The following is an 18270-nucleotide window of genomic DNA, read 5'->3' as shown; positions in this document are numbered from 1 at the left end:
TGGGCACACTCAAACCTGAGCAGAGCGGGAGCTGGTTTTCAAGGCAGGAAGTACCGAGGACATGAATAAATTTTGATTTTTTTCTTCTCCCTCTGTGGGTGGGGGACAAATAATTCATGGCAAGTACTGTAAATTAGCTTGCAGAATTAAGAAACCCACCTGTAACTATTAGTCAGGTTTTCAGAGTCAAGAATCAGCAGTGCTGTCTTTTTGCCTCATCCCTCCACATTCCCAGAGCTCCCTGGGATTCTGAATTTTGTGTCAGGCATTTTTCTTTTTCTCCTTGAAAACTGTATCTGGACAGTTGCTACTTTTCTGTGAAGAAACCAGAATAAAACTTGGAGCAGCAGAGATGGAAATAGTTTCACTTTTTAAAATAGCACTAATAAACTCTTTGCTCCTGCATGGAAAATCTGTATGTGAGTTTGGGTACACAGCAATCTCTAAAGTGGAGCATTTATAATGGAAATGCTGACACGGGTTTAACGCTGCAGGTGCCAGCCAGAGCTGCCTTGGTGCAGATCTAGCCACAGAAAATTACAGATAAGAAAGCAGAGAGTGTTGATTGCTTTTTGTGCTGTTCAGCTGGTTTTCTATTTGAGAAAAGCTGTCAAGTAATGATGAGTTTCAGAATGTGCATGTTTTGTACACATAAACAGAAGTTCTGCACATGAACTGAAGTTTTTAGTTCAGCAGCTATTCCAAAGCCAAATCTATCCTGTTTAGTTACTTTCCAGATTAAATCTCACTGTAAAATACATTACTGTATCTCTTCATCTGAAGTCCAGGATGAATACCAGGATGGCATTGGGATCTTCCAAGAGTCGGCAGTTAGTACAGAAAAATAAATTAATTAAGCATTAATTAACCTGGCATTATGACCAGCCAGGTTTTTGTCTCTGAAAGGAATGAAAAAATTAAAAGGGTGTGTGGGAGAAGCTTCCAGAGCTGAAGGCAAAGGAATGATATGAGTTGTTCAAATAAAATGGAAATTGCACTTTGTGCTGTGGTGTGAGTCCAGAGCTGTCAGTGCTTTGGTGGAAAGCTGCAGCTTCCCTTTCAACCTGTGTTGGAAATAAAAACTTCCAGGATGTATTTTATGGATTATAGAAAATAATTTTTACAGCTTTGTTGTAAGGTGGGAGTTTTATCTTCAGTGAGAGAGAGATTGAGCTCCATGACCTGCCAGGATTGTCAGCTTTGTCTCAAGTGCTGTCACTCATCCTGTGGAAAAAGGGGAAAGGAAGACCCAAAGGGCTCTGAGCTGCAAACGGAGCTTTGTCTGACCATGCCTGTGTGGGAAAGAGCTGTGCAGCAGCGCTGCCGAAGGCAGGGGCCGTGCTCAGCACAGCTGTGCGCCTGGAAGGACACTCTGTGCTCCCCAAAGGTTGCCTCTACTTGCTTGGCAGCCATTAGGGAAGGAAGACCTGCAGATCATCTGCCTTTTCCTGCTGTTCCTGGGGCTGGTACCCCTTTGCAAAGGCAGGCTTTGCTGGTTCTGGGGCAGTGAGATGCTTAGGTACTGAGTATCTGCTTGCTCTATTGAATTGCATTTGGAGTATGCTGAGGATTTTCTCCTGATTCCAGGATGAACAGTACTGTAGGATTATTGTTCAGCAAGCACCTCAAAGATGCTTTATTTTAAGACTAATCTTTTGATCATTAATTTTAGAAAATAAATCTGCTGCTGACTCTGTGATTGCGTCTATCTCTTAGCATGTGTGCGTCGAATAGTCAGTCTCTCCTTGTTTCTGCCCTTTTTGCTCACCAGTCATTCATGTGCAGTCACACCTACAGCATTAAAAAAGAACAGGTAGAATGATAAATATTAGGAATTACACTGCAAGTAGTTTAAGACATAATTAATTATTAACTTGGATGTTATCCAGGGCCTAAGTATACTTTTGTGAGTCAGCTCTGTACATAAAAATTGCATAATGAAATAAATTCTGTTTCCAATTTTGAGCAGTTGCCTTGTCTCTGATGTGAGGCTGGATACCAGCAATTTCTGAAAGGGTTTAGTAACACATGAAGTATGAAAAAGAGGTTTTCAGTAATCAGTTAATTTGTGGTGACATTATTTGAGGTCTATTTCATGTTTTTAATTTACTGTATAAAAATACCTGATCTTAACTGAGCAAGTGAAATACTATTTTGTTTTGTTGTTTGCAAATGTGGGGAATGGCACACTGGCTGAGTAGGGAAAACCTTCCAGGAAACATTTCACTGTGGGAACTGGTCTTAACAGATTTGTTTTGGTCTGATGTCACCATTTTTTAATATATTTTTGGCCTTGCAGCAGCGCCCCACTGCAAATGTCTTAGAGGAAAGCAAACCTTACCTGCTTTATATTTAGTGAGGGAACTGAAATCAATCTACTCTTGCTCTTGCCATCCCCGCAGTAAGCCTCACAGTGTTTTTTCCTTAAGGAATTAACATTGCATTGTGCTGGGGTTTGGGTCTTCTGTTGTCCCTTCACAAAGGCTCAGTTAAAAAGAGGAGGGGAGAAAGGGTTTCTATAGGAGCTTTGGTTGCTGTCCCTGTCTAAGCTTGTAAATCCTGTGAATTCAGTATAATTAACCAACTGCCCATCTTTGGCCAGCGTGTAGGTAAGAATGTGAAATTCTTTCCTTTCCCATTGAATAGCTGCATCTTCATCCCACTGTAGGACCTGATCTCTGTGAAGTGTCTCAGTCGTGTTGCCTGGCACTGCTTGGGAAGGCTCGGGAGGGGACAGCAGCCAGAGCAGGTGGGACAGTTCCTCATGCCCCCAGGTGCCGAGCTGGCTGTGCTGGGCAGTGTTTGTGTGCCAGCAGTGAGTTCCAGAGGGCCTGATTGGGCAGGTGACATCACTTGGGCTCCCTGTGCCAGGTGCAACCAAAACAGATGCGGGAAGAGGAGGGAGGGAAGAATGCGGAGCCGCCGGTTGGCAGTGCCAGCTCCATTCTCCACGGAGCTGATGTGGGAGTTGGCACCGTGTGTTCCCTTCCCAGCACAGGCAGGCTCCTGCAGAGGGTTCCTGGGAGCTTGGAGCTGGCCAGAAGGCTTCCTTACCTTTTGTCCTGCTCCTAAATTTAATGGGGATTGGCAGTTCTGACCAGACATTTGCAGCCAATAGTGCTGGAGTTCTGGCTTTTCTGGTTTTTGCTCTAATCAAATCATTGTGCAGAATTCCAGAATACAAACAAAATAAATTAAAAAACAAAGCATGTAACAAACTTTTCAAGCTTTTTTCTGTGTTCTTGAAATTTCACCCAGAGAGTTCATACTACCAACTACCCACTGGATTTTCAACTGACTGCAGTTTAAATTACCCACATTAAAAACTCTGGCAGTAAATATTAGTGACTGATCCCCATGAACTAGTCAATATAATCTTGGCTCTCCTTTCTGTTACAAATAAATGTGTTGCTTGAAAATTGAGCAGGTGTGAAGGTTCTTGGTCTCAGCAAGGGAAAAGTGCTTGGACATGTGTAGGTGTAAATGATGATTAATTTACAGAAGTTAGGAGTAGTTAATGTCCACTAATTAGCATGTCAGTGGCCTAAGCATGAAGCACCTTACTGTTCCCTCTGGTCAGTGCACAGCCATGTTTCCCCTCAGGATTCAGATCATTACCCAGTAGAACAAAGTCTCGTGTCACAGAAAAGTGGCTTTTAGAACTCTTACAGCGGATCTTGCTTTTTTCCATAACATTAGGGAAATCATTGAAGCAAAAATATGATGTCACATATTGCCAGGCCTAAATCCTTCTTGAGTGTAAGTGCTGCTGGGATCAGCCAGTTGAAAGAATGTACTTAGTACCTTTGGAAAATTCAGGCTGAATAAATGTCAGCGTGCCTTCCCTGATTCCATTCCAGCAATCTCGTTTCCCTGCCTGCAGAGCCTTTCCACGACTTTGATTTCCCTGCCACCGCATCTCTGTTGTTTAACCTCAGCCCACATAGCTAAAGCACTGCATCATGATCCAGAAAAGCCTGGTGATGCTCCTGATGTAACAGAGCTGCACAAAGGTGTTGGGGGGAGCAGAGTTTTCACAGCACTGCTGCAGTCTTAGGATGTCATCTTTAAACAGAGGCCTGATCCTACATTATTACTGAGGTGAACTTAAACTGCAGTTTTCTGGACTATTGCTAATAAAGATGTGCACCTCCGCTTCCCCAGAGAGAGGGAGTTCAGCTCAGCACACAGGGAGCTGTAACTTGGTGAGCTGGCATGGGAATCACAGCTTGTTTAAATGTGAGCTGGTGTGCCCACAAGGGGGTTCTGGAGGGCTCAGATAAACCTACAGTATCTGATTTGGTTCCAAACTGTCCCTGGTCCCGTGAGCTTGGGTTGTCATGCTCAGGTTACAGTGGGGATTGCTGCAGGCATTTGAGGCTGCTCTGAGCTGTTGGGAGTGGCTGATGTCCCAGTGCATGGTGTGGATAAGGAGAGGGTGGAATGGTAGAAATGAGTGTCTGTGCTGGGGACTTCTGCTTCGCCATGAGTAATTTTATATTATTTTAGTGCTGCTTTCTAATGGGCAGTGTGCATATGAAGGAGAGCAAATTCGGGAATAGTGCTCAGTAATGAAGGATGTTACGTCAGCGTGATGGGTGTGATGGATGACTAAAATTTCATTGTTCTTCAAGACCAGTTCTTTGCTGCAGAGTTCTTGAGTTGAGAATTATTCTAATTTGCATGAAGAATGCCAGTAAATTTGACCAGAATCTTGGAAGAGCTGCAGGGAGAAGAATCATTAATTAGAAAATTTCCAAAGTGCACGGTTTTGCTTACTCAGCAGGTCTTGTTATGCCTCTGGAAGTGACGCACCCCTAATCCCTCTATTTTTCAAGCTGTTTATTAAAACAGCAGTTCCATTTTTTGACAGACTTTTAGAGAGAATCTATGGATTTCTTCAGCTTTGTCTCTGTTCAATTCCCACAGAAGTCACAGTCTGACCATTTTTTTTCTTTCTCAGCTGCCTTCTTCAAGTTGCAGGAGGAGGTGAAAGTGTTTTAAAAGGTAATGACCATTTTAACCTTCCTGTTAAAACCAGCTATCCTGCTGCTCATCTTCCAGCGTGCTTGCAGGAGCTGGATACATTCTGCATCTCAAGCCCTTCAGAGCTCAGTTGCTGAAGTTCTCCAGGACATATTAGAAGCACTGGAATAGCTTTAGGGGGAATATAAATCCCCCTAGCACAAGGAGAGCATTTCTACTCTAACAGTACTTGGCTTTTCTGAGTGTTGTATTTCTTAACTGCTTTCTGCCAAGAAAGCACTTACACAGAAAAATTGGTCATGACAGATATATAGTGGAATCCAAAAGTCTGAATATATCCAAAAATCTGAACTGCTGTTGATGAGAAAAAGAAACAGAGAAAGTAGGACATTTCTCTGAGCAGAAGGAAAAGGTAGGATGAGTGGATAAGTAGATTAATGCAGAGGAGAGGAGAAGAAATGGTAGTGGAGACAGTGCGAGGTCTTTTTGTTTGCATGGTTCCTGGTGTCTGCAGCAAGACAGCATTAATGAACTGTTTGCCAGCTAATTATACTCTTTTTGTTCTGCTCAGCACTGTACAGCATAGCAGAGCTTCCCCAACCTCCCTCGCCTGCTTGCCAGGATCTGCAGGAGCAAGTCCCAGCTCCAGGTGCCCCTTCCTCTGGGAATGCTCCTGCTGGGAGTCCCTGGGTGTCAGGGGCATATGGGGCAGCCACCTTCGTGCTGCTGAAGCAGGGGGTGCTGCAGCGTGCTCTGGGCACCCTCCCCGGGCAGCAGCAGTGCCAAGGATGAGCAACTAGAGAATCTGGGGGGCCTCTGTGCAAGTTCCAAGTAGTAAAAGGCAGCTGTTCGTGCTTTGGAGAGCCACAGCCCTCCCTCCTTGGAACAATCCTTCTGCTGTAAACTTGCCTTTGTTTCACTTGCTGGCTTTACCAAGCTGGCCTCACATCTACAGTTTCTCAAATGCCATTGTTTTTGAAATTCTGTACCTTTTGAATCCTCAGCTATCAAAGGTATGCAGGTGTTCGTGTTACACACGGTGTGCCACAGCTCTGCACGTACTTGATGTACTTTGCTGCTGCTTCATAAAACACATTTCTTTGCTCTTTTGAAGAGCAGCTTTTCCCAAACTTGGTATGAGAATTACTCTCTTCCATGATTTTCTGGCTCTGTAACTCTGGTAAGGAAGGTGGCTTGAGGGCTCTGAGCAAAGAGTTTCAGCCAGAGTTCTTTGGAAAACTGTTCTTGGCGCGGTGCCCTTCTCCTGCCATGGCAGAATGTGGAAGGAGTGGGCAGGGGAAGGTTGGCTTCCACTGGGCAGAGCTCTGTGCATGAACTGCCGAGGTGGCACCTGCTCACTTGTGGCTTCAGAGACATGAACAGCTCTGGCCACGTCAGCAGGGTCCCAGACTCTGTGCTCCTGCCCATGCTGCGTCTCCAGGGGAGTGCTGTGGGAGTGCTGTTTGGGTATCACAGGCTGCAGTTACATGGATTGCAGAGGGCAGGTTTTGCTGTTACTGCGCAGAGCAGATTATTGTGAGAATGTTTAGAACTTAGTGGTGCTTACTGACTATTGCACTGGGAATTTGAGCCCATTCCATTGTGCCTCACTGTTCTTTCTTGGGGAGTTAAGATGAAGCTTCATAAGAAGATTGTTTAATTTTTGTTCTGAGAGGTTTTTTTTCAATAACTCCTTCATTTCTTACGGAACATAGGACAGAAGCTGTCCTAACACATTGTATTTAGTTCTACACTTTCTACCTGTTCTTTCACTTCTGTACATCGATTCTGTTCCTGTTTTCCACATCCCCTCACAGCTCAGGCCTGTTTTAAGTGTCTTGGGCATCAGCTCCTTCTTCCTGCCACTGCTACTCCTATACTTTGTCCACATTTGATTTGTTCAGTGTCTAAGGAGAAATGGACTCCCATCTTTCCAGAGGCTCTTGGTAATGTAGCAGTGGTAATACCAGCAGGCATTCGCTCTGTCCATCACAGGTAAGTGAGAGCGAGGAGCAGCCTCCTGTCTGCAGCCTCCTGTGTGCCATGCCTTTTGTTACAATGGGCAGCTCAGTAGAAAGCCATTTTCCTGTCATGAACAGAATAAGGCTTAACTGGTTCTTTTTTTCCCTGACATTATCCAGAGTTTTCTTGGCTGTTACTGGGTTTCAGGAGTATAGCAGATCTTGGCAGAGGTGCCCGGTGGTTTTTGTTATGTTTAAATAAGCAGTGGCAGTGCAAGACAAATAATTCAGGATTTAAATAATTGGTGCTTATGTCTTGCGATTTGCTTAATCCGTTTAAGAACTGATCCAGTTGTGGTTGACCACGTGTGCCAGGAAGGAGACGTTCCTGTCTCAGCTGTGCTGATTCTGGAGCACCACTGCCTCATCTGGGAAACTGCAGCTCAGAACGTAATTCCTTCATCTCAGTTCTGGTTTGGCTTCCAGGACCAGCCTGCACGTTCCCTGGTTCTGTGGTGTCCCAGGCTGGAGAGCGAGGGATGTGTGTGACACTGGGAGCCTCGTGTAGCGCCTTGTCCTTCCCTGTGCTCAGTGTGTGGCACTGACACCCCAGCGGGCAGTAATTGGGTCATAAAATGAAAGTTGAGAGGGAAGGCACCAGGGAAAGTGTAATCTGACACTGTTGTATTGAGCTGCCTGGAGGAAAAGTCAGCGTTTGTTTACTCTGGTGGGAAGGAATAACAGGAGATCATTTTTAAGGAAATAACCCACCTGTGTAGCTTGTTCTACCTGTACTTACAGATTTGGAATAGGAAAACTACCCCCCCACACACATCACTTAGGGCTTTTTTTCTGTGGTTACACTGCAGTATTCTTGATTAAGAAAATATCAGTGAAAATATCAGAGCCAGATTGCAGAGACCCACTGCAAAAATATAGTCAGTTGCCATTATGAGCAAATGAAAAATGGAATTTTAGTTATGCTTGGGAAGTGCTGCTGAAAATATTTTGCTTAAGAAAGAAGTGGTGACAGTGGCAAGTGGCAAAATTTCTGAAAGTTTATATAAATGAAGAGAGTTCTATTGCAGTTCAGAAAGAAAGAAAGATTGCAGAAACTTGCCAGCTAAGAAATTTAATAATCATATCATCAAATGATAGAGGAATATCATAAAAGTATCATTGTGGCTTTATTCATGAGAATGAGATCAGGGAGTTGATAACCCTTAGGTGTAGAGCGACATCTGTGATGGCTAATTAATACTTTAAGGTTTTAGTCAAGAGCAGTTAAATGTGCTTTGTTTCAATTAATAAAATTGTGGTTTGCTGCTAGGTTTTTGGTGGTTTTTTAATAATTAACAATACTTTCATGAACACAAATCCTCTTTGTTTTTTGGGGTCCTTTTCATTTTTAAAGCCTTTGGTAAAAGTGCAGTTCAGAATAGTTTTCTCTCCAGGTGAGACAGGTGATTTCCTGCAGCTCTCTGGGAAGGCAGCAGTGTTTTCTGCTCTTGTATTTTTCCTGTTGGTGTGTGCAGCTTTTGTATTTGTGCTGGGAAATGTGGTGCTGTGTGAGCCGGACAGTCTGGACCACTCCTGGAGCAGTTTTCCAGGACTTGGCAGCAATGGCACATCACATCTCAAGTGCTGGGTTTAAGTACTACATCAGGAAATGTAGTGGCTTAATTGGTGCTTAATTTTTCACGTTTTTTCTACTAGAGTGGCTGCTGAGTGCTCAGTGGAGGTGAGAATGCCCTCTTGAGAGCCTGGGATTTGGCTTTGCCAAGTGGGTTTATCCCATCTTGCACGGTGCCTTTGGCCTTTAGCTGTCAGGATCAGCAGGTTTAAGCCAGCTGCCATGTCCCCAAGGGCTGGGTTCCCTGTCCCTCTCTCCTCTTTCCCACCAAACCACTGCAGGCACATATTCCACATGGTGTTGCCAGGAGCACCCTTCACAGCCACTCTCATCACATTCCGTGTTACCCACCAGGGCTGCAGTGATTTGAAAAGTTTGGAAATAACATGGCTGTAATATATTTAGAATAAATGTCAAGAGAAGATGGGCTCTGAACTTCAGCAGGGTTTCCACCTGGATAATAATTTAGGCCAATAGCTGTGTGCTGAAGCACGGCACAGCATGGTTGTGGTCTGAGAAAGGTGTGAACTCTGGTTTACTTTAAGGCCACTAAAAACCAGTTAAATTTACCATAGGGATCATGTCTGCCTGCTCTGAAATGAAGCAATATCTGGATTGGAATGCAGCATCTCTTTAAACAGTGCCCAGAAATAGTACACAACAGTTTTCAGGTCAGAAAGCTGGGAACATCCTGATCATCTCAAAATGCCAAGGGAACTGTAGGTGGGTGGAGTGTTATTTCCCAGCCTGGTGTCTGGCCAGGGAACCAAAGCACCTCCGAGAGCTCTGTACCCACAGTGCTCCGGCCTCAGCCCCAGCTGGCAGCAGTACGGCTTCTGGGGGCCTGTTCTTCTTTTCACAGCTTGTCACTGTCTCTGTCCAGTCCTTCAGTTTGGATGAGCCGTGGCTCTGTGCTTTGTGGGTCTTGCTGGTTCCCAGTCCATGGTGATCATCTTTTCATACAGGGGCATTCCATAGGAACCCCTTTGGGATCATTCCCAACCTTAGAAAATTTTCAGGCACTTTCAGGAGTTTGTTCTGCATTACTGGTGATCATTTTTAAGAGCGTGGTGTGTTGGTCCAGGTTAGGAAACAGTCAGGAAAAGTCCAGGAGCAGGGCTGCTGGGAGAGCTGTCCTGATGATGTTGGTCTAAGGAAGCAACAGATAAGCACAGGACTGCAGCTTGGCCTGGTACTGCATGGCAGCAGTAGAGCCTTTCCTTGGGAGAACTGCATGTGTTGGGGGTGTCAGCTTGTGTACACGTTTGTGGGGGCTTAATAGTATTTTGCATATGGCTAAATGTCTTAGTCCCTGTGAGACCTGCCCCCTCCTGCAGATCCTTCATGTTGTTTGTGTGATCTTTTAGTCAAAGTCCTGACTAGCCTGTTGTACCTCTGCTGTTTTCTAACTTCTGATTTCTGTTCAGACTGGAATAAAGCTAAGTGGAGTTGAGTTGCCTGTTGTAGTTGCTCGTGTGCTCAGCTATTGCCCAACTGTAATGTCTGTCCTACCTTATGGGTGCACGTCTGAGGTAATACTTACCTTTTATTCCAGAGCTGAAATAAGCAAGTCTCTAACAGCTGAACTGTTAACTATCGACACTTTCCCTTCTGTAAAACAACAAGCTTCAGTGATTGAAACGAGCATCAATGCAACAGTTTATTCATACTTTTGTGTGGTTCCGAGTAAAGTTGATGTATACAATCCTGAGGCTCAGCTAAACGTTCTGATTTGCACCGAAGTGTCAATGGATGCTTTTCCTTTCTCTGCTGCTTTGGAGACTGAGGGTGTTTAGGGCACTGCGACTTTATCCCAGGCTTTTCTTCCTGGCTTGCAGCTTGGATAGGCACCAAATTGCAGCCTAATCTTTACGTACATTTGGCTTGGGAGCGTCACCTTCAATCTCCTACGATGAAGAGTGAGTTGTTTCATATTCTGAGGTGTTTGGCACAAGTTAGAATTTCCAAGTAGTTCTGTTGGTTTTTGAAGCTTTTTCAGTCACTGACTACTGATTACACTTAATGAAGTGTTTCCTTGTTTTTTTCCATTGTCTTTCACTGGACAGCTGAGGTCTTGGATGCTCTTGGGATGCAGTGATGACCAGGTTTCGTTGCAGTGTCTGTGCAGGTGTGAGGGGTCCCTCACACACTCAGGAAAATTCAGTGCACAGAACACCTGCCATGCCTGGTGTTTGTGAGCCTGGTGCTGCTTTCCCACAGGATCAGTGCATGAATGAGTGAGGTGGTTGGTTGGGTTTCCTGAACAGATGGGGTATTTATGTCTGCCAAAACACTGAAGTGATTACCTTTCATTTCAAGAGAGCTCCTTGGAAGATAGGATAGTGTCTGACTTTCTCCTCTTCCACAATTAATGTGCTAAACCAACCCAACAGGTGGACCAGGGGGTGCTGAAACTTGGTAAAATTGCTCTGGAGTGTTAAAGGCTAATTAGGAAATTTTGGGATAGCTTTTGTTATACTTGGGTTTTGCAGTAAAACTCTAACAAAGCATCTGAGCCCTGCCCCACCCCTGCCTGCATGTGCTTGTCCTGCTGCCCACACAGAGGCCACCCACGTTCCACGTGGGACGGGAGCAGTGGCATTTGAGGGGTTGCTCCTTCTGGTGGGGAAAGTCCTACTCAAGCTCTGGCTTGGTGAGCATCTGCATCCTGTGCCTTTGTTGTGGAGAAGGGATTACTCACTGTCTGGGGGGATCAGACTGGAGCAGGAGTTAGCAGTGTGATACTGTGATACACAGCTGAACAGGCTGGTGCCTTGGGTGGCTCTGTGGATTTTAGTGACAGAGAGTTTCTCGAAACAGACATTGTTATTGTTGCCTTTTTCCCAACCTGGAAATGAAACTCGAGATAATTTTAGTAAGGAGGTAATATAAAAGGGGATCTTTATTTGAAGGCCTCCAGGAGCAGTTATGGAAAGATGTCCACAAAGGCCTACCATCCCTCAAGGGTGAGTACATTTTTATAGGTTTTAGGAAATTAGCATAATTGATAAAAAGCACCAATTAGGAGGACAAGTGGTGATGCAATTCTCCCCCAGTCAAACCCCTCCTTTGGAGCCCCCCCTTCAGCACTAGTCGTAACACTTGTTCATGAAAATAAATGTATCTTGCAGGGTTGTTCTCAGCCTTGATTCCCAGGAAGAACCAAGATAGTACTGGAGCCTTGTACCTCCTAGGGCTTGGAGCTTTGGAATTTATTTTGTCTTTCTGCTTAGGGAAACGCCATGGAAAAGCACTGGGAAATCTAGCTACTAATATGATAGGTGACAGAGTTACAAATATATGTGTGAAGAATACAGAGAACATAGGAAAAAAAGGGGCAAACCCCAAACAGCATCATTATAATGAGAAAAGGGAAAAAGAAGGCAGTGGAAAAGGTTCCTGTGGCTTATGAGGTGCCTTTGCTGGAAGCAGGAAGCCCCAAAGTGAGAATGCCTAAATTTTAGAGCTGTGGAGGCTTGCAAGAGAAAATTATTTTCACAGAAAAAAATACTAAATAGTGATATTAATATACCAGCCTCCCCCCCTTTTCTTACAGATGTATGTGTACAGTCAAGTATTACATAAAGACTGAGTTTTACAAGAGCCCTAGTTCTGGCAAAGGTGACCATAGGCATGCAGAATTAGATGAGGAAGTAATTCCACTTACAGAGCTGGCTGGGACTGAGGGGTTTCCAGTCCCACTGTAAGCTACAAACATTTTGTTGGTTCAAGTTCTTTAAGGCTGTTTCTAATCTACATGAACATTTTCTGTATCCATGAGTTGTATTTTTCTTGAGCTAAAAGCTGCAAGAAGCGATGTAGCAATAGGTGTATATTTTCTTCAGAGCAGTTGTTATTGGAGTGACTGTACTGAAGCAGGAGGTGGCGAGTACTTGGAATTTGCCAGTATTATGGGGAAAGCATGTTAATTCCCTAAAAACAGGGCATGCTACCAGGTTTTTCTAGTATTTGCTAGGAAGAAGATTAATAGTCAAAATTCTGTAATGAAAAATCTACTCCCTGTTTTTTACTTAAAATTGGAAAACCCATGGTCTCCTCAGTGCTTTCTGTGTTGTTCCATAGCATCCAGCACAGCAGGATGTGTCCATTCTGTGGGGATCGTGAAACATCATCCTATCTTTGTAGTAGAAACAGAATTCTTATGAGGTTATCATATAAAATATGAATTTTAATATTAAACTTAATGCTCTGCTATGAGAAATATGTAAACTTGGCTGTGCAGCAGCAGCATGCACTTCCTGGAATTCCGTGCATAGCGTGGTTATAAATAGGCAGCAGGTTATTTGGGAATCACTGGGGCTGATATCTGGTGTCACAAACAGTATCTGAACAGAAACTGCCTTCCCTGGTAGACAGTTGGGTTTGGAAGAACACAACTGTTTGATGGTGAAAATTCCTGTCCCAAGTGAATCCCAGGTGTCCCTGGAGCACAGGGCCCAGGTCCCACGGCAAACACCCGTCTGCCACTGGTGTCCTTTGGCCTCAGCTGCTGCCAACATTTCCATGCTTTGCCTGTTGTGGGGAACATTCCCAGTCTAGACCCAATGCTGGAATTCACCCTGCTGGGTGAGCTGCTCCCACGATGGGTAAATGTCAGTCCATGAAGGAAGGCTTGGACCTGTACCCCTTCAACAGGAAACCACCTCAGTGTTTGGGGGGGCTCTGGGTTGGTTTTGGTGGTTTCCCCCAGGCAGAATGTGTCAGCAGCACCACATGTGCTGTGGGCTCAGAAACCTGTTTGGAGTGTCACGAGAAATACTGTGCTAAGATAAATGAATTAGAACAACAAATAATGGGCAACAATAAGGGGGTAGAAACCAGTGATTCCTAAAGTAATGGTATTCAATCATCTTTATTTGTGTCTCATTGTGACTAGATTGATATTGACGATTTTTTGCTTTTCTGATGTTAATTTACTTTCTGTGTGACAGACCAGAGACGACTTCCTGGGCCAGGTGGATGTGCCGCTCAGTCACCTCCCGGTAAGCACCCGACCCCTGGAACCCCTGGGGCTCTGTACAGTTGATTGCACATTCTCTCAAAGCAAGTGCAGCCAGCAGAGCTTAAAAGAAACTGTTTTGGACAACCAAGCCTCACCTGCACAGGAACAGGCAGATGCATCGGCTGTGCAGGGAAGGGATGCACTTTCTGTGCAAAAAAAGCTTCATGAGAGCAGGTTTGCTTCAGCAAATGCATGAAAAACCAAAAGGCTGCCAGAACTATGTCATTTGTTCATTATTTTAGCTGAAATTGAATTCTTTGCCAACAGTAAGAGTTCAATAGCAATCAGTTGAAAGCAATTGACACAGGGTTTGAATCATTTTATTGTCAATAGACATTTGAGGTGTTTGGTTTGAAGGTGGTAATGTTTGTTTCTGTTTCTTAATTAATGGAGGAATTCAGTGTAAAGCTCCAGTGGTCTGGTTTCCCCCCAGCAGCCAGGATTCTGCATGGGCTGCAAAATTAGATGCTAAATTAAGTGCAATTTCTATTTATAGATTTTTTAAAATAGGAATAAATATATGTGTATGTATATACAATGATTGCATTAGCCTTGGTACGAACATTTCTGATATTATGTATTGTTTTGGATGACTAACATTGGCTGAATGTCGTTAATATTTTTTAAATGTTGTGCATGTTAATCTTAATATCTGTGACCTCTCAGGGCTTTTTATGGGTGAAGTTGTTGCAGTGTTTACATCAAAATAAGGTATCAGTTGAGCATAACTGGCTTTTTGTGTCTGATTTTGACTTCTCGCTATTGATGGATGTTATTGTAGGAGAAAAATGCTTTGTAATGACTTGCACTGTGATGCTTGTTTAGATGTATCTTTTATGGTTGATCAGGAGTCTGCACACAGTGTGTTAGGTTATAAACTGTAACACTGGAAAGCTACAAGGGAAGGGTCAGGAACACCTTGTGGTGACAAATGTGTGGTTCCCTTCTCATGGGAGCTCTTGTCATCCCAGCTGTGCTGTGCAGGATTGCTTGGTCTGGGCTTGTGTGGATATCCTTATGCACAGACATGATCTAAATAGCCCTGGTGGGACAGTGGGAAGAGTCCTTTCCCCCTCAGACATTGTCCATGGCAAAGCTTCCGTGTCTCAGAGCAGCCCTTCCTTCAGTAACTGTGACCTTGCAGGACCTCCTTGCCTGCTCCTGCCCCGTTCCAGGGAGCGAGGTTGAGAAGGTGTGGGTGCACACTGTACATCTACAGTCATCCTTCCACTACCTTGGTAGGAGCCGTTGGGATGTATTTATTAACAAATTAATAATCAGCTTTCTCATCCAGCTGATTTGTTTGTCAAAGTCCTTGTTTCTCCAATACCAGCTAATTACTATGGACAGAATTTGGGTAAATAATACAGCTCCTCACTGGGAGCACGTCCCTTCCAGCTGAGCACTAAACAGCAGTGTGAATCGTGCATGCCTTGGTGTCCTGGTGAGCTTGTTCAAATCTGCCATCTCTGAGCAAAAGGGGCAACGTGTCTCTCCCACAGAAAGTGGACTCTGGGTCAGGCAGTGAAAGGAGAGGCTGCGTGGGATTTGGCTGCCAAGCGTAACACGGTTCATGCTTCAAGGTTAGAATAAAGTTCCCCAGACATTCAGCATCAGAAGTGTGTGTATGGATTCATCATCCTTTTCCCTTGGCATCTGAAATTCCTAGTTCTGTGCCCAGAGCAGCTGTGTGTTTGCACACGCGAAGGATGTGACTTACTTGGTAAGAAAGCTGAAATTCTCAAGGAATAGAAGTTTTCAAGATTACAGGCTTTAGGTAACTTAGGATTCAGTGGAAATCAGAGATGTAATCTGTCAGCCTGATATGTGAGTGTTCTTTATGTGGCTGGACTTGTGGGCAAGCCCTTTAATTTGCCATTTTCTCCACTGCTTTCAGACTGAAGACCCAACCATGGAGAGGCCATACACATTTAAGGATTTCCTCCTCAGACCAAGAAGGTGAGAGGAAGGACCTTTAAAACATTTGAGGACTTTAAAACATTTCTCTACTTCATGATTTTTCCATTTGCAATTATTTAAGAGTTCTTAAATGCAATGTATCTCCTTGTCTTGTAGCCACAAATCTCGTGTGAAGGGTTTCTTGAGACTGAAGATGGCGTATATGCCCAAAAATGGTGGCCAAGAGGAAGAAAATAGTGATCAGAGGGATGACTCTGAGGTAAGGCTGAAATCTCAAGGAAGGATTAAAGAAAAATTGTAGAGTCAGCTGCACTTGAAGGATGAGGCCCTGGAAACAGAGTAGGCAGTTGGTTCTTTTTGGCACCAAGCCACCACCCAGCCACCTTTGGAAATCCCTCTTTAATAGACTGATGGGGGTTTAGCTCTTTCCTCATTGAAATGAGGTGCACACTGTAACCACAGAGGTCTTTTTCCTTCATTCCTAAGCATGGCTGGGACGTGGTGGATTCCAGCGATGCCGCATCTCAGCGTCAGGAGGAGCTGCCGCCTCCTCCGCTGCCTCCTGGGTGGGAAGAGAAGGTGGACAACCTGGGGCGGACTTACTACGTGAACCACAACAACAGGAGCACCCAGTGGCACCGGCCCAGCCTCGTGTAAGCAGCCGTGGGCTGGGGGCTGTATGGGATGGAGAGCCAGGCTGAGGCTCGAGGCAGAAAGGAAGATGCACTTTGTTTGTGCCCGGAAGAGACTTGCTTGCCCCCAGCAGATCACAGAGACACAGAGTGTTCTGGGAAATTCCAGGAACCCTGGGATGGCAGGGAAGGCAGTGCATTAACAACACACCTTAGAATATTAGGAGACAGATAAGGAATTTTTCAGTAAGTAATTTAACAGGAATAAATTACTTTGTTTATAGAGACTGTTGAAGAGGTAAGGAAAAAAGTCAACTCTACTAAGTTCTAATGAAGTTGAACAGATTAGCTTTGAGGAGATCCTGGTTATTATTCTGTGAATACACTTCATTCCCAGGATGTGCTGTCAGAGAGGTCTGTAGCGATATCGTCTCAAGATTAGATTTAGAAAGCTGTGGCGAGCTTACGTTTTACAGAGTGTGAATAACTGGCAGTGTTGAGTTATAGTGAGATCATGTATTTAACCCTGCACTGCCAAGGCCACCGCTAAACCATGTCCAAGGAAGTGCTGGATCCCCTGCACTGGATGTGTTCGAGGCTGGGCTCCACAGAGCGCTGGGCCATCTTGTCTAGGCCATGGTTTTCCTGCCAGCAGAAGTTGAACCAGATGACCCCTGAGGTCCTTCCCAACCTGGTGTTCTGTGATATTTGTGAAGTGCTTCCAGTTTTATTTTCTTTCAAATGAGGGATTAAACAGTCTCCTAATTATGAAGCTTGATACATGCATGAATAATGATTTTTATAATCGAAAGCATTACCAAGATTTTGAAGACAATGGTCAAAATGGGGGGCTTAGTTTAACTTGGGTTATTTTCTTGTTCTTTTCTCCTTCCCGTGCTGGGTTCCCCCCCTGCAGCGACGTGGGATCCGAGTCAGATAACAATATCAGACAGATAAACCAAGAGGCAGCTCACAGGCGGTTCCGCTCTCGGCGCCACATCAGTGAGGATTTGGAGCCAGAGCCTGTGGAGAGTGGAGACATTCCTGAGGTATGCCCAAGCCTTGGGCTTAAGGAACTGACTAAACTTCGAGCTGCCATGCTTCTCACATGTGAACCAATTACCACACAGCACAGAGTCGTGGTTTTACACGGCGTTTGTGGAAATTGCCTTGGGAAGATGCCAGGAGCACAATGACAGTGCAGCCAGAAGCACACTGCCAGGGTCCTGTGCAGCTGCAGCTGCCTGGTGGCCTGTGGACAGCACTGAGTCCCATGTAAATGCTGGGAGAAACATTTATCATTCCAAATTGCTTGTCTTATATACGTTGATAGAAACACTTTCATATTCTGCTCTAAACAGCAGTGGAATAAATGATAAATAAAAGGGAAGTGGACTGGCTGTAACTGCCCTGTGCTTCAGGTTTCTGTAGTGCCTTGTTTTAGGGTGAAGAGAAGCTGTTTTTTGGGTGTTGGACACAGTGAGATGATCACACAGAAGGCAAAGGAAAAAAAGGCTCAGTCTGTATAAAACCTGAACTTAGTTTCTTCTCTTTCATTAGCCTTGGGAAACCATTTCAGAGGAGGCAAGTGCCAGTGGGGATTCCTTAAGCTTGTCACTGCCGCCTCCTCCTGCATCTCCAGTGTCCCGGACCAGTCCTCAGGAGCTGTCTGAGGAGCTGAGCAGAAGACTCCAGGTCACTCCTGATTCCAATGGGGAACAACTCAGCTCTTTGATTGTATGTAATGTGTAATCTGCTAAGCTCTAGTGCAGAAATGTGCTATTCTTTGGCATTACCTGAATCACTTCATGCATGGGGAGCGACTGCTGGGCTCAGGAAAACCTGAGCATGCAGTTAAAATTCCCTTCCAAAAAATGTATCAGCTTCACCAGCAAGCAAACTGCCTAATACAACAGAATTCCTCTGTTCAGATTTCAAGAGTTCCGTGTGAGTTTAACTGCAGACTCTGCTATTTGTTAGACCTTTACTGAAACAAAATAGATAAGAGCAGAGGGTATCAAGCTAGGAATTTTCAAAAGAAAGGGAAAAACAAAGAAAATGGTTTCTGTATTTATGTTATCCATTAGTCAGATACCATTAAAAAATCAAGATAAT

General features: G+C 44.6%; 1 protein-coding gene across 13 annotated transcripts in view; it reads left to right on the top strand.

The window, feature by feature from the left end:
• The window catches only part of NEDD4L (NEDD4 like E3 ubiquitin protein ligase), an 88630-nt gene that overhangs the window by 47261 nt on the left and 23099 nt on the right, over positions 1-18270 (top strand). For 8 of the 13 annotated variants that reach the window (XM_053932783.1, XM_053932790.1, XM_053932782.1 and 5 more), the window contains 7 exons: positions 11493-11546; positions 13533-13583; positions 15501-15562; positions 15680-15782; positions 16010-16176; positions 17072-17204; positions 17716-17892. In XM_053932783.1, coding sequence (XP_053788758.1) covers positions 11493-11546; positions 13533-13583; positions 15501-15562; positions 15680-15782; positions 16010-16176; positions 17072-17204; positions 17716-17892 — 747 coding nt within the window. Of the gene's footprint in view, positions 1-4988; positions 5008-11492; positions 11547-13532; positions 13584-15500; positions 15563-15679; positions 15783-16009; positions 16177-17071; positions 17205-17715; positions 17893-18270 lie in introns of those variants that run through there. The other 5 variants (XR_008428780.1, XM_053932786.1, XM_053932784.1 and 2 more) reach the window with 2 other exon arrangements.

Source organism: Vidua chalybeata, chromosome Z, assembly GCF_026979565.1.
Source record: "Vidua chalybeata isolate OUT-0048 chromosome Z, bVidCha1 merged haplotype, whole genome shotgun sequence".
In the NCBI taxonomy this organism is placed as follows: Eukaryota; Metazoa; Chordata; class Aves; order Passeriformes; family Viduidae; genus Vidua; species Vidua chalybeata.
The sequence above is the reverse complement of the archived record's forward strand: the minus strand, read 5'-3'. Positions and strand labels throughout refer to the sequence as shown.